The sequence below is a fragment of the Pipistrellus kuhlii genome, unplaced genomic scaffold (assembly GCF_014108245.1).
Source record: "Pipistrellus kuhlii isolate mPipKuh1 unplaced genomic scaffold, mPipKuh1.p scaffold_m20_p_14, whole genome shotgun sequence".
Taxonomy (NCBI): domain Eukaryota; kingdom Metazoa; phylum Chordata; class Mammalia; order Chiroptera; family Vespertilionidae; genus Pipistrellus; species Pipistrellus kuhlii.
In genome coordinates this window covers 31,459,523-31,472,676 of record NW_023425449.1, presented here as the reverse complement: position 1 = coordinate 31,472,676, position 13,154 = coordinate 31,459,523, and the positions used below count along the sequence as shown (strand labels likewise).

The 13,154-nt window shown below is 40.5% G+C and overlaps 1 protein-coding gene across 1 annotated transcript in view; it reads left to right on the top strand.

The window, feature by feature from the left end:
- CPA6 (carboxypeptidase A6) overlaps window positions 1–13,154 on the top strand; it is a 203,338-nt gene that overhangs the window by 82,084 nt on the left and 108,100 nt on the right. Inside the window, exon 2 of the mRNA XM_036437096.2 lies at window positions 1,026–1,101. Coding sequence (XP_036292989.1) covers window positions 1,026–1,101 — 76 coding nt within the window. The remainder of the gene's footprint in view (window positions 1–1,025; window positions 1,102–13,154) is intronic.

Sequence of the window (13,154 nt, the reverse complement as noted above, 5' to 3'; positions counted from 1 at the left end):
ATATACAGAATGATAATACCTGTCTGGCACACCTGAGGGACAGGTCACCATCACAAACCACTCCCTGACAGACAGATGACCCCTCCAGTTTTAGTCAATTTACAGGAAGACTCTTGGAGAGTGTCCAAATATAATTTCAAGTGTGCTATCATTTTAATGGCTGTAAAAATTGATTTAAAATTGTTTCTACTTTAACAACTTTACGGTCATCAGTGTTGCATGGAACACATGTAAACAGTTTGGTGGCCCTCCAATTGGGTCCCACAGACCAGTCAGGAAGCTCTGTACTAGGGAGTTAAAATGCCCCATAGAGATGACTTATATTTACTGTTCTCAGTGTGCGAAGAATCCATACCAGGAATGGTCATAGTGTATGAAGTCCATATCCTCTCATCGAAAATCACATTCCTTTTCAGCATTAAGTTTTATTTAAAAAGTGTTTTTGCTTCTATCATTAATAATTTTCTTTCTTGCCAAAACCAGTTTGGCTCAGTGAATAGAGCATTGGCCTGCGGACTGAAAGGTCCCAGGTTTGGTTCAGGTCAAGGGCATGTACATTGGTTGAGGGCACATCCCCAGTAGGGGGTGTGCAGGAGGCTGCTGATCGATGTCTCTCTCTCTCATCAATGTTTCTAGCGCTCTATCCCTCTCCCTTCCTCTCTGTAAAAAATCAATAAAATATATATTTTTTTAAAGAATTTTCTTTCTTGGTATCTGTTCTGGGGTAGTCAGGGGAGTTCTTGTCCTTATTGCCACTCTGCCTGTGTTTTGGCCTTTCTCTGCTTAAGTGTGAGTTTGTAATCTTCAAAAGCTGATTTTAAAAAATGGTTTTAAGACAGACCAAACAAGACCAAGCAATCAGAGTAACAAGAACTGGATAAAATACCTGTTGTTAAGCCCAAAGTTGAGCTATTTTCCTCCTTCAAGGCAGAGGCAGTTTTTGTGTTGTTTTTAAGTAAAAAGATAGAGACCGTTAAGTCTTTATTTTTAAAATGTAACTATCACCATTTTCCCCTTTCTTACAGTGATAAGGTGATAAGACTTATCCCCAATACAGAAGAGGAAGCGTACACATTGAAGAAACTATGCCACCAGCTTAAGGTAAGAGAGTGTCTCCTCACTTATCCTTGTGCTTGCAATGTATTTACACGGCTTTGCTGACTGGAGTTGAGTAGTTGGAATTAATTACCCATGGGAATAAAATTCTAAGAGAACTTGAAAGAGCTTTTAAAGGGTAGTTAAGGTTATTAAAATATTATTATATATCTGACCCATTATCTATTTACTACTTCATTTACTTATTTTCCATCTCCCTTAGTAGGAAGTAAGCTTCATGAGAGAGCTTGTGTGTATGCCTCTTCATCGCTATATTCTTTGCCAGTCTCTGGAATATCCTAGAAGCTCAGTAAATGTCTTGTTGTTTAATGCATGAGTGAAGTTAGTTTATACTTTTCCAAAATTACACTATTCCCTTTTGAAATCTGATCATTAGAACTTCAGGCAGAAGTGAGATGAAGAAAATAAAAACTAAAAATGGAAGTTAATTTTGCTATGTTTCAGTGGATTTGATAAGAGAATTCTGTTGGCAATAATTGAAGGGCTCAACTTATTCAATCTTTGATGGATTTTATGGATGTTAAAGTTAGTGAGTTTCTCAGTCCCTATTACTGCATGTAATTGAGTGTTAGCTTTTGCTAAATACTTATGATGAGAAATGTGGTGATGGGCTCTTTTCCATGCTTACCTTGCAAGATAAGAAGTGAGCCCATAAAATGTGGTAGTTTGGGATCATTTTCATGGAGAACAAAGCAGATTACAAAGGAAGCCTTATTAATATCTCCAATATGGAATAGAAAAACAAGTGTCTTATATGACCGGAGTATAATCCTACCTAGAGAAGGTGTTAGAAGATGAGGAATAAAGGAGGAGCGATAGACTCGGGGTTCCTGGAAACATTTGTAATTATCTAACTTTTGGACTTCTGTTTTTGGTTTGATTTTTTTTCTCTTTGACATCTTCCCTTTACATATTGAATTTATTTGCAAATGAAGTTTTAAACTTCTATTTTATTGATTTTCTTTCTTCCTCTTCCTCTTCCTCTTCCTCTCCAGCTCCTATCCATGAAATGTTGAGCTTAAGGTTGGTGTCTCATCATAAGGAGGTAGGATGCAGGGGCTTATCCTCAAATTATTATGGTTTTATCCAATTCCAGAAAAATGGAATTGGATAAAACCAACTTAGCCTATAGTTCTATTAGCCTCTCCCAAACCACTATAGCCTTTTCAACAGCAATATCTGAACACTATCAAAGCAATCTACCAGTGCCTCAAATGTTGAAAAGAAGCAAAGCCAGTTTCAAGTAGAAGTTTCCATTTCCATTGCAGTTGTGTTCTGAATACAACACTGGAAAGATTTAATAGCCACTTTATACCTTGGGGTCTAGTATTTCAGAGAACAAATATTGGGGGGGAGGGGGAATCATTAGGATTTCCCCCCAATTGACATGTTAGGCCTCATAAAGCTATAAAAACAAAATTGTATCGTTATGTATGTGATCACTTGCCATCATCAAAAACAATAACATTGCATCAGTGAGGACTGTGAGGGTTACTTATAAACTTTTGTAAAACACAGTAAATGGAACTAAAAGACGTTGAATAAAGCTAGGACTGTGCACACTGATAACACATTTATATTGGACCCCTTTTATGTACACATTTAAAAAGCATTCCTGTGTATTGTATTCATTTGGTTCTGAAGGAAAGGTAATATACAGGGGTTGGGAAGGAAATGGCTTGGTTGTGGAGGAGCTTAGAAGACACTGAAGGGAAGTAAGGGGGCTGGTGAGGAAGAGGGGAGCAGAGTTAAGGGAGAAAGTGAGTAGTTGTTAGAACGTCAGTGATATTCCAGGCATTTCACCCCACGGAGAGTTACATCCGGAGTTACACCCAGTCCCTCTTAGCCACTATGTGCCCTCACAGTGCCACCTGCTTCCTGTAGATTGCCTCATTTTAACAACTCTATGTTGTGGGTACCATTATTATTGCTATTTTTACACAGGAAGAAACTGGGATACAGAGGTTAAGTAACTTATCTCAGGTCACAGTGTGGAATCAGAACACACATATCTAGACAGAGCCAAGCCCTCTAGATCCTGGGCAAGGCCACCTCTTGCCTCTAGTCTATTTACTCTGACCATCTTCACAATGGAAGGGGGAAAGCCAAGTTTGCTGGGCAGTGGAGCTTAGCCTCATTGTGATCATATCGTGTGTTCATTTATTGTGTACTTTATTCCTGAGTCACCGACACCACCCCCAGCTTTAGTAATTTGCAGGAAAACTCTCACAACTTAGCCTATTGTCTTTGTTGTAGCTATGCCTTGTTATCACAAAGGGATACAAAGCAGAATCAGCAAAGAGAAGAGGCACAAGGGTTGAAGCCCAGGACAAACCAGGCTCAAGCTTCCAAGATGTATCTCTTAGTAAAGTCACGCGGGATGTTCTTAGTTGCCTCAACAATGAGTTGTGATAACACATGTGAAATGTTGTCTGCCAGGGAAATTCATTAGAGACCTAGGGTCCAGGGTTTTCACTGGGGCCTCCCCATGTAGGCCCCTCTGCCTAGCACATACAAAAATTCTAGTCTCTCAGAGAGAAAGCAGGTGTTCAGCGTGAACCATGTTGTTTGCACACACAGTTTTCAGGCACCATTAGCCGCTATTCCCAGTTAGGGTGGTGGAAACCCTCCCAAAATCTAGGTTCCCAGATGCCAAATAAGAGCCCACCTTGCAAGCAGGCCTTTCTGAGGATAGCGGTTTCGTGCCTGTTGTGTCAACTCTTCTCTGCACATTTCTTCTGTTCCTTAAAGAAATCGTTTTATTGGGCTGAAGTTTGAAGTGTTACACTTAAGTAAGTTTCTGTCTAAAAGCATCATGTTAACTTGCTGGCATCTTATGTACATGATTTCACTGAGTGATTCGCTCACACTAAGCGCAGGCATTTTGGCCAGGCAGAGGAGGAGAATATGACTTCCTGTCATCTATGCCCCGTGGAGCTGATGGACAGAATTGGGACCATTGTTGACAGTTCCTTTGCACACCTGTGCACTGCCTCCCAGGGAAAGGGAGGAGGATTTGCCAGGAAGACTTATAGTTGCCTTATTTCCCAAAGCACAGTGTGGTAGACAGAATTCTAAGATGGCCCCAAGATTTCTCCCCACTGGTCTGCACACCCTACATAATCCCTCCTCTGAGTATAGGCAGGAACTGTGGGTAGGATGGGGCAGTCATCCCCATGATACATTGTGTTGTGTGGCAGGAGGGAGATTACCTGGGATAAGCCTGACCTGATCAGGTGATCCCTTTAAAAGCAGAGAGCTTCCTTCAGCTGATCACAGAGAAAGAAATCAGAGAAGTGCTCCCCCTGGTGTCAAAGAAGAATCAAACTGGTATGTTGTGAAATGTCCTTGAGAGCCACACCCATGGGCTCTAGAAGGGGAGAGTCACCCCAGCTGATAAACAGCAAGGAAATGGAGATGTCAGTCTTGCAACCACAAGGAACTATGTTCTGTCTTCACCAGATGCCTCTGAGATCCAGATTAAATCACAGCCCAACTGGCCCCTTGAGTTTAGCCCATTGAGACCCTGAAGAAAGAAAATCCAGCCAGCTTTGCTTGCACTTCTCACCTACAGAACTTTAAGATGATAAATGGGTGTTGTTTTACACTGATGTGGTTAAGTCTCTCGGCAGCAATAGAAAACTAATACACACAGAAAGGTAGCTACCCTGCATCTTGGCCTGCGTTGGCTTTTATTTTAATAGCACACATGAGTGCTTTAAATTCTCTGATTTCCCTAGCTATCACCAAGGAGCTCTGGAAAAGTGATTAGACTACATGCTTAGGCTGTAAATTCACAGCATCTTCTCTGAAACAGGAACAAATGCAAAATGTATGCGCAATATCAAGCAGACTCTGAGAAGGTACAGTCAAAGCATAACTACAATGATGTGGAAACTGTTACAGAGCTGGTTACTTTCCTAATTAAATTGTATGGTTTTGCTGAAGAAGCAAAACAAGAAAGTTAAACAGAAAACCATGCCCCAGAGAACTAGATTAAGTAGCACCAGCCATTTAAATTGTTGATGAAGAGCATAGCCATGATTTAAATAAAGTTGTGATGGAAGGGGGACAGTTTGCGGGTGAATACAATTAGAGACGGAGTGCCATGTTCTGCCCACATCTCTTCACAAATTCTCTGTGCTCGGGAGGATAGAAATGGTTTTATGTAAGGTCACAGAACACGTTCCTGTTATAGAATTGACACATCGTTGTTGGGAAAAAAATTAATGATGCTTTGGTTTCCAGTTTTCTCACCAGCAAGCTATATGATACACACACACAAAACAAAAACAAAAACAAAAACAAAAAACTGGACTGTATTCAAAAGTTTGTCACTTTTACAAACTATTGATAAATCATAGCATCAAAATATTAGTTGGCTTGTCAGGTATCACTTGAGTGAAAGGTTGAATCATACAAGGAAGGCTTCCCCCTTCTCCTTTGCTTGGATGTGAAATTTGATTTCAGTTCTTTATGAGATTATTGCTTGGTGTGAATACAGACTTGAGAAGACATTTTCATTTTTATAACTCACCACACCTCCTATTCCCCACCTTATTCCAACCCCACCCACATATTCATTTATAGTTCATTACCAAATCTAGCAGGGGAGATGGCAGTTCCTTAACTTCTCCTCTACATTCTCTCTGCCACTGCGTTAATTCTGAATAGAACCAGTCTCCCACATTGCCTTTCTGTCGCCTCATCTATACCTCCTATTTGTTCTTAATACTGAAGCCAAGGTGATCTTTCTGAAATGAAAGTGGGTTTATTTAATGGCTGACATCGAGGCACAAAAATGGAAATGAGTATTAATGACCTAAAGGGATTGACTATTACCATCCAAATGTACTTATTAAAATTTAACTACATGAGGCCTTGTAAGTTCAAATGTGAGAAGCAATTAGCATGGTGATTAAGAACAGCATGACCTCTGGCAATGTACTTCCTATGTTCATATCTAGACTCTTCCATGTCTGCATCGTACAAGTATCTGTGAATGACCTAATTGCTCTATGCTTCCTAATTGCTCTACTTCCTAATCTGCAAAGTAGAGAAGTATAGAATAGTTGATCTTCCCGTTTGTGCTAACCTGTAGCTTGCAACATATATATTTACTCTGTAGCTATTTGATCACATGTTGTGTGTCTCTTACTAGTCTGAGAATCCCCTGATAGCAAAGACTACTTACCATTCTTCTTTGAGTAGGATTTATACCTAATCCATGTTTGTTTCCCTGGTGCTGGACTGTAGTAGTGAATACCTACACAAATATTGAATGAATGAGCAAATGTAATTAATTTATCTAACTACTTGCCTATGATTAAAATATATAAAACTCTACCTTGGGTTCTAATAAAAAAATTATGTATGACAATAAATTTTCAACAAGATCAGAAAAGCAAAATCAAGGTAGGAATTTGAATCATTGTAGAATGATGTGTTAATGGAGTATCAAAAGTGTGAGGTGGGGAAAATTATCTCTCTTTAATTACTAAGGAAGTTTATGAGGGAAGTAGTATTTGTGTAAGAACTTAATGACAGACATTGATTCTTGAGAAAACTGTCTCTAAGATCTGCAATTTTCTGTGAAAGCCTCACATAATTTTAAGATTGTCCCTCCCAGTGTTGACAGACTCAATAAATACAATAATGCTAATTATCAGAATATTTTAATTTGAAAATCGGAGCTTAGATGTTTTGCCTAAAAGTCAATTTGTTGTTCTGTGTAATCAGAAATATCTTTATTTCTTTATGCCTTAGACATACTACTTGATTAACAAACCTGTTTCTTGCTTATAATCTAAAAACAGCTACTAGAGATGTCAATGTGACAATTTTCTGTGCCCTAAAAAATATTCAGGGCAGCTTTTGTATATTCACCAGCCAAAACCACAAAGACTTTGCTTGATTAAAGGAGTTTCCTGTTTTCTACCATTTTGTTATGTCTAGCTATATAAACGTGGAGTGATTAAAATCCCCATGGTCCCACAAATGTGCTTCTGAGACCTCTTCCTGATCGTTGCATGTGCTTTGAGGCTATCTGATCATGAGTGTTCTATTCACTCACATTTTGGTCACATTTTGAAAATAGACTGACTTGGGCTAAGAATCAGTATCATACTCTTGAGAGAGAGGAAAGGAGAAGGTATTGACTATCTAACATTATCTAGCCCTGTGAAGACATTGACCCAAGGTAGGGATTGGTGATCTTTGAGAGGTGATATCACAAGCCTCAATTGTTCACTCAGGGATAATGTTGGGAGCACAGGCAGGAGATGCCTCTGTGTTAAGGGACCAGAATGAATCTGTTGGTGATAATGTGATAGGTGATACACCAAAGGAGCAAGCCTTGGACTCTCAAGCAAGGAGGAATGGATGGAGGGTAAACAATGAAAGGGCAGAATATAATCTTCTCTCATTTAATAGTTCCATCTCTCCCTGGCCTATCCAGAGCCCAGCTTAGAGTAAACCCATTGGTTTTGTCAAAAAATTAAAGTGATCAGTAAGATCAGTCAAGGTCTAGTCAGGAGGCAGACTCCACTCATTTGAACAGCAACATTTTAATATAAAGTAGCATTAATTAGTAAATAGTAACTACTCAAAGGGATGAGAGAAGAAATGTAAACGCAGAGTGCAGCTGCTACCTCTGGAAATGAGGAAGGGAATAGGAGGAGGAGATTAAGAACTTGGTAAAACTTCTTCCCCTCCCCCACAGCTCCATGGCTGAGATTCAGGCCTCCAGAGCCAGTGGTCCCCGGAGTGGTGGAGAAATTTGCTGGGGCACCAGAAGGCTAGAGCTGGTCCAATCATCTATTGAAGGACACTTTCATTGTTTCTATATTTTAGCCATCATGAGTAATGCCACGATGAGCAAAGGAGTACACATATCTTTATGAATAAACTAGAGGCCCGGTGCACAAAATTCGTGCATGAAATTCGTACATGGGATTGGGAAGGATGTCCCTCAGCCCAGCCTTCACCCTCTCCAATCTAGGACCCCTCGAGGGATGTCCTACTGCCCACTGGGATCAGGCTTAAATAGGCAGTTGGACATCCCTCTCACAATCCAGGACTGCTGGCTCCCAACTGTTTACCTGCCTGCCTTCCTGATTGCCCCTAACCACTTCAGCCTGCCAACCTTATCACCCCTAACCACTCCCATGCCAGCCTGATGAGTCTAACTGCTCCCCTGACAGCCTGTCTGCCCCCAGCTTCCCTCCTCTGATGGCTGGGTCACCCCTAACTGCTCTCCCCTGCAGGCCTGGTCCCTCCCAACTGCCCTCCTCTGCTGGCCATCTTGTGTCTGCATAGGTGCAGGATCTTTGTCCACATGGTGGCAGCCATTTGTGTGTTGGAGTGATGGTCAATCTGCATATTACTCTTTTATTAGATAGGATAGAGTCCTGGTGCACAGATGAGGACCAGCTGGTTTGCCCTGAAGGGTATCCCAGATCAGGATAGGGGTTCCCTTGGGGCATGGGGCAGCCTGAGCAAGGGGCCTGTGGTGGTTTGCTGGCCAGGCACGCCCCCTGGCAACCCAAGCAGAGGTCCTGGTATCTGGGATTTATTTACCTTCTACAATTGATACTTTGTAGCCTCGAGTGAAGGCCTAGGCTGGCAAGGGCAGATAGAAAGCTTGTCTTCTTCCATTGCCTGGGAAACCCAAGCCTCCCTCCTGTTCTCTGTGGCTGTAGCCATCTTGGTTGGGTTTATTTGCATACTTGCTCTGATTGGCTGGTGGGCGTGGCTGGTGGGCATGACGTGTGGGTGTAGCGGAGTGATGGTTAATTTTCATATTAGTCTTTTATTAGGTAGAATGTTTTCAAATTTGGGTAGAAGGATTGCTCAGTCATATGGCAACTCTGTTCTTAATTTTTGAGGAACCTACAGGAGAAGTTTTACCCAAAAGTTTTACCTTATTTAAAAAGACTTTTGCTGAAATCACAGACATACCTCAGAGATATTGTGGTTGGGTTTCAGACCATTATAAAAAAGCAAGTTATACCATTTTGGTTGATGGAGGGTCTTGCCTTCAATTTGTAAAAACAAAACAAAACTAAAAAAAAAACAAAAAAACACATCTGTGAATCACAATAAAGCAAAGCCCAATAAAGTGAGTTATGCCGTTCTTGGTGGTCAGCTGAGAATAAGCAAGGACACTGGGCAAGTAGGTGGGTCAAAGTAAAGGTCCAGATGGAGGGATCTGGGAGCATGCCACCGGCAAACAGGACTCACTCCACAATTTTGTCCAAAAGTAGTATGGCCCTGGGCAGTCAGTCATCTCTCCTTCCACCTCCAGCAACCAGCCCTACTTTTTTATTTCTTAATAATGTGTTTAAATCATCTAAGCCTATTCTAGAAAAACAATATATTTTTCTAATATAAATATGTGACTGATGAAGAAGGTGCTGAGAGATTAGGGAAGAAATAGTGATAATGAGCATGATATTTTTATTTTAATAAATATTGACAGATTAGAAAGAAAGCACAACATTGTTCTTAGAATAACAAAATCTGTTAGGGTCACCCAATTTCTTTCAGAAGAGTAAGAGCCATTATGGGTCAAAAGAGCAGTTGATCAAGGTTGATCAAGATGAGTGATGCACAGTATTCAAAATGTTTATTGTTACAGGATTTGGGATATTACCTAGAGTAAGTTATTCCTTAAGAACTGGTACAAATAAGGTCTATAGCATACAGCCATCAATGGTTTAAATATCAGATGAGAGATATGAGAGACATAAGCCATAAAAGTTAATTCTCTGACCAGTGATATTTAGCTTTTTTTTTTTTTCCATCAACCTGTGAACGATGGTCTCTACAAAGTGACCATGAAGCCAGAAGATGGAATCAATTAATAAGGAGGGAGCAGTTATTTAATGGGATTATCATCGAAATTCCTGGTAACTCATTAAACAGCAGAGAGTCCTAAAATATAGAAATTAACATTATAAGGATAAATGCAGAATAATACCTACAAATTTTTAAACTATAAGCCACACTGAAGGGAAAATCAAAGATCACAGTAAAACGTGAGCTTGCAATGAACAAATGGAGTCACATCTTGACTTTGTTGTGTGTCTGTTAGGATGTAAGGACTCTGGGCTTTCAGAGATTCCTGGCATGACCTACAGTGTGGCCAACTGTTAGTTATGCAACAAAATCTGTCTTCTCTTCTTCTTGGGCACCCTTTTCCAACCTCCCTTAGAGTTAGTTGTAGTCATGCAATACAGCATAGCCAAGTCCTGTGGGCCATTTCTGGGCCAATACGTTAAAGAAAAAAAGCTTGCCCTCCGTGTTTTCTTTCTCTTCTCTTGCCTGGACAATAATAGTAACAGAAGATGGAGAAGCCATGAAATAAACAATTTCTGGATCCCTGAATTGCCATGGAGAGCAAAGCTGCCCACCCTCTAGAAATACCCGCCTTTGTCTGTTATGTGACCAAGGAGTAAACTTCTCTTGTATTTGAGTCATTATATTATATTTGAGCATTGTATGGGGAGGAAAAATTGTCCTCCTACCCTTCTTAGTTCTTAGCTGAGACTCTCCGTAATAAAAGACAGATTAACAAGAGAAAAACAAATCAAAGTGTATGAACATGTTTACATGGGAGCTATCTAGAGACAAGTAACTTCCCAAGATGGTTTAGAATTCAGACTTAAATACCATGTGAATGGAGAAAGAAAAGAGTGTAAACCTCTTAAAGGAGAACAAATAATTTTTAGGGAAGAACAGGCCCACAGAAGAACAGATGGGAGACATGGTGATTTGTGACAAAGCATGCCTGGGTGTGGAGTCAATTTCTAGTCTCCCCTCGGTGATAAAAGTCTTCTTCCCTGGTTGATGAAACTCCCAGGGAGGGGACTTATGACAACTGAGTTCCTTTTAGAGGATCTGTCTTTAGGGAGATAAGGGCAGTTCAGAGAAAGCTGCTTTCTACATTTGCTGTTTTTCAAAATCATCAATATACCCAAGCAGCCTATTTTTGAGGTAGCATGTCCTGAACCCCTACTGTCATATTTTGGGGTAACATACTCATCAGTGTTTTTAAAGAATCATGGGCAAAGGAAAACCTTTTAGAGAAGGGTAGGGAGAACCCAGAGGACGGAGCCTGGGTCCAACCCAAGCCCTCCCTCCAGAGCAGGGAGTCTTTTTTGATATACGATTTTAATTTTTTTTATATTATAGTTGACATACGATATATTAGTTTCAGGTATAGTGCTTAGTGCTTGCTTACACATTTATGTAACTTATGAAGTTTTCGCCCTAATAAGTCTAGTACCCATCTGGCACCTTACATAGTATTACAATATTATTAGCTATATTCCTTGTGCTCTACATTATATTCCTGTGACTAATTTTATAACTAGCAGTTTGCATATCTTAATTCCTTTCCATTTTTCACCCAGTCCCCCCAATCCCTCCTAGCTGGCAACCATCAGTTCTCTGTATGTGTTTGTTTTTGTTTTGTTCATTTATTTTGTTCTTTATATTCCACATATTAGTGAGCTCATGGGGTATTTGCTTATTTCTCTTAACACAATACCCTCTAGGTTCATCCAGGTTGTCGCAAATGGTAAGATTTCGTTCTTTTTTATGGCGGAGTAATATTTCATTGTAGATATGTACCACTTCTTCTTTGTCTTTTGATGAACACTTAAGCTGTTTCCATATCTTGGCTATTGTAAATAACACTATAATGGCCGAAACCGGTTTGGCTCAGTGGTAGAGCGTCTGCCTGTGGACTGAAGGGTCCCAGGTTCGATCCCGGTCAAGGGCATGTACCTTGGTTGTGGGTACATCCCCAGTAGCGGGTGTGCAAGAGGCAGCTGATTGATGATTCTCTCTCATCAATGTTTCTAACTCTCTATCCCTCTCTCTTCCTATCTGTAAAAAATAAATAAAATATATTTTTAAAAAATAAGAACAGGTGTTTAAAAAAAAAAAAAAAACACTACAATGAACATAGGGGTACATATATATTTTCAAAATAGTGATTTGGCTTTCTTTGGATAAATACCCAGAAGTAGAATAGCTAGGTCATACGGTAGTTGTAGTTTTAATTTTTTGAGGAACCTCCACACTGTTTTCTTCTGTGGCTGCACCAACTGACTATGCCCCCCACGTAGATGTCCTCCTTACCTAGGCCAGTGATTGAACACTCTCCCCACTCTTCCCTGTTCAAAGGAGATGTTAGTGTCGCTGTCCTGTCTCTGCTCACCATTGCACCTGGGGTAAAGGGAAGTGCAGGGGGCAGGTAACCCACCTTTTCATTTATACATTCCAAGTAAAAGGAGCCACATCTGAACCTATTGAAGAAGACTCTGCTAACTTTGGGGTCCCCTCAGGCAGATATCTAGTGACTAACCAAAAATCAAATTTTTTGTGGCTCACGTTTCTTAGCTCCCTGATAGTAGGAGTAGACATGTGGGTGAGTTCCAGCCAGTGGAGTGAAATGGAGAATGCTACCTACAGATCAAGGCTTTGAAACTGTGCTCACTCTCTGTCCTATCCACTGGCTATACAGTGACTAAGGCCAGGGCTTAGTATTGAATAGAACCATAGAATGAAGGGAACCTGGTCACTAAATTACATGATGGATAAGCTACCCACCAGCAAGGAACAGCTATCTCAGAAATGAGGGAACACTTTTGAATTTGAGTCAATCTACATTCTGGGTCTATTTGTTGGCATACCTAGTGTAAGCCCTGACAGAACTACCGTGTTTCCCCGAAAATAAGACATCCTCCAAAAATAAGACCTACGTACAGGTTTCCTTCTGAGTGAAATATAAGGCATCCCCCCGAAAATAAGGCCCCCCTCGGCTAACCATGAGAGATTTGGTCCACTGATTCTGAAAGAAATGGAGTCACAAGAAATTCACCAGGAAATTCAGGAATTGGATTGTTATGATGATGTTCCAGGAGATGATGACATGATTGTCATTGAATAAATGAGTAAATTCTTGATACTGTAGGATTCACAGTTTGTCTGGTTTGTGTTGACAACTACCGTACTACCGTACCATATAC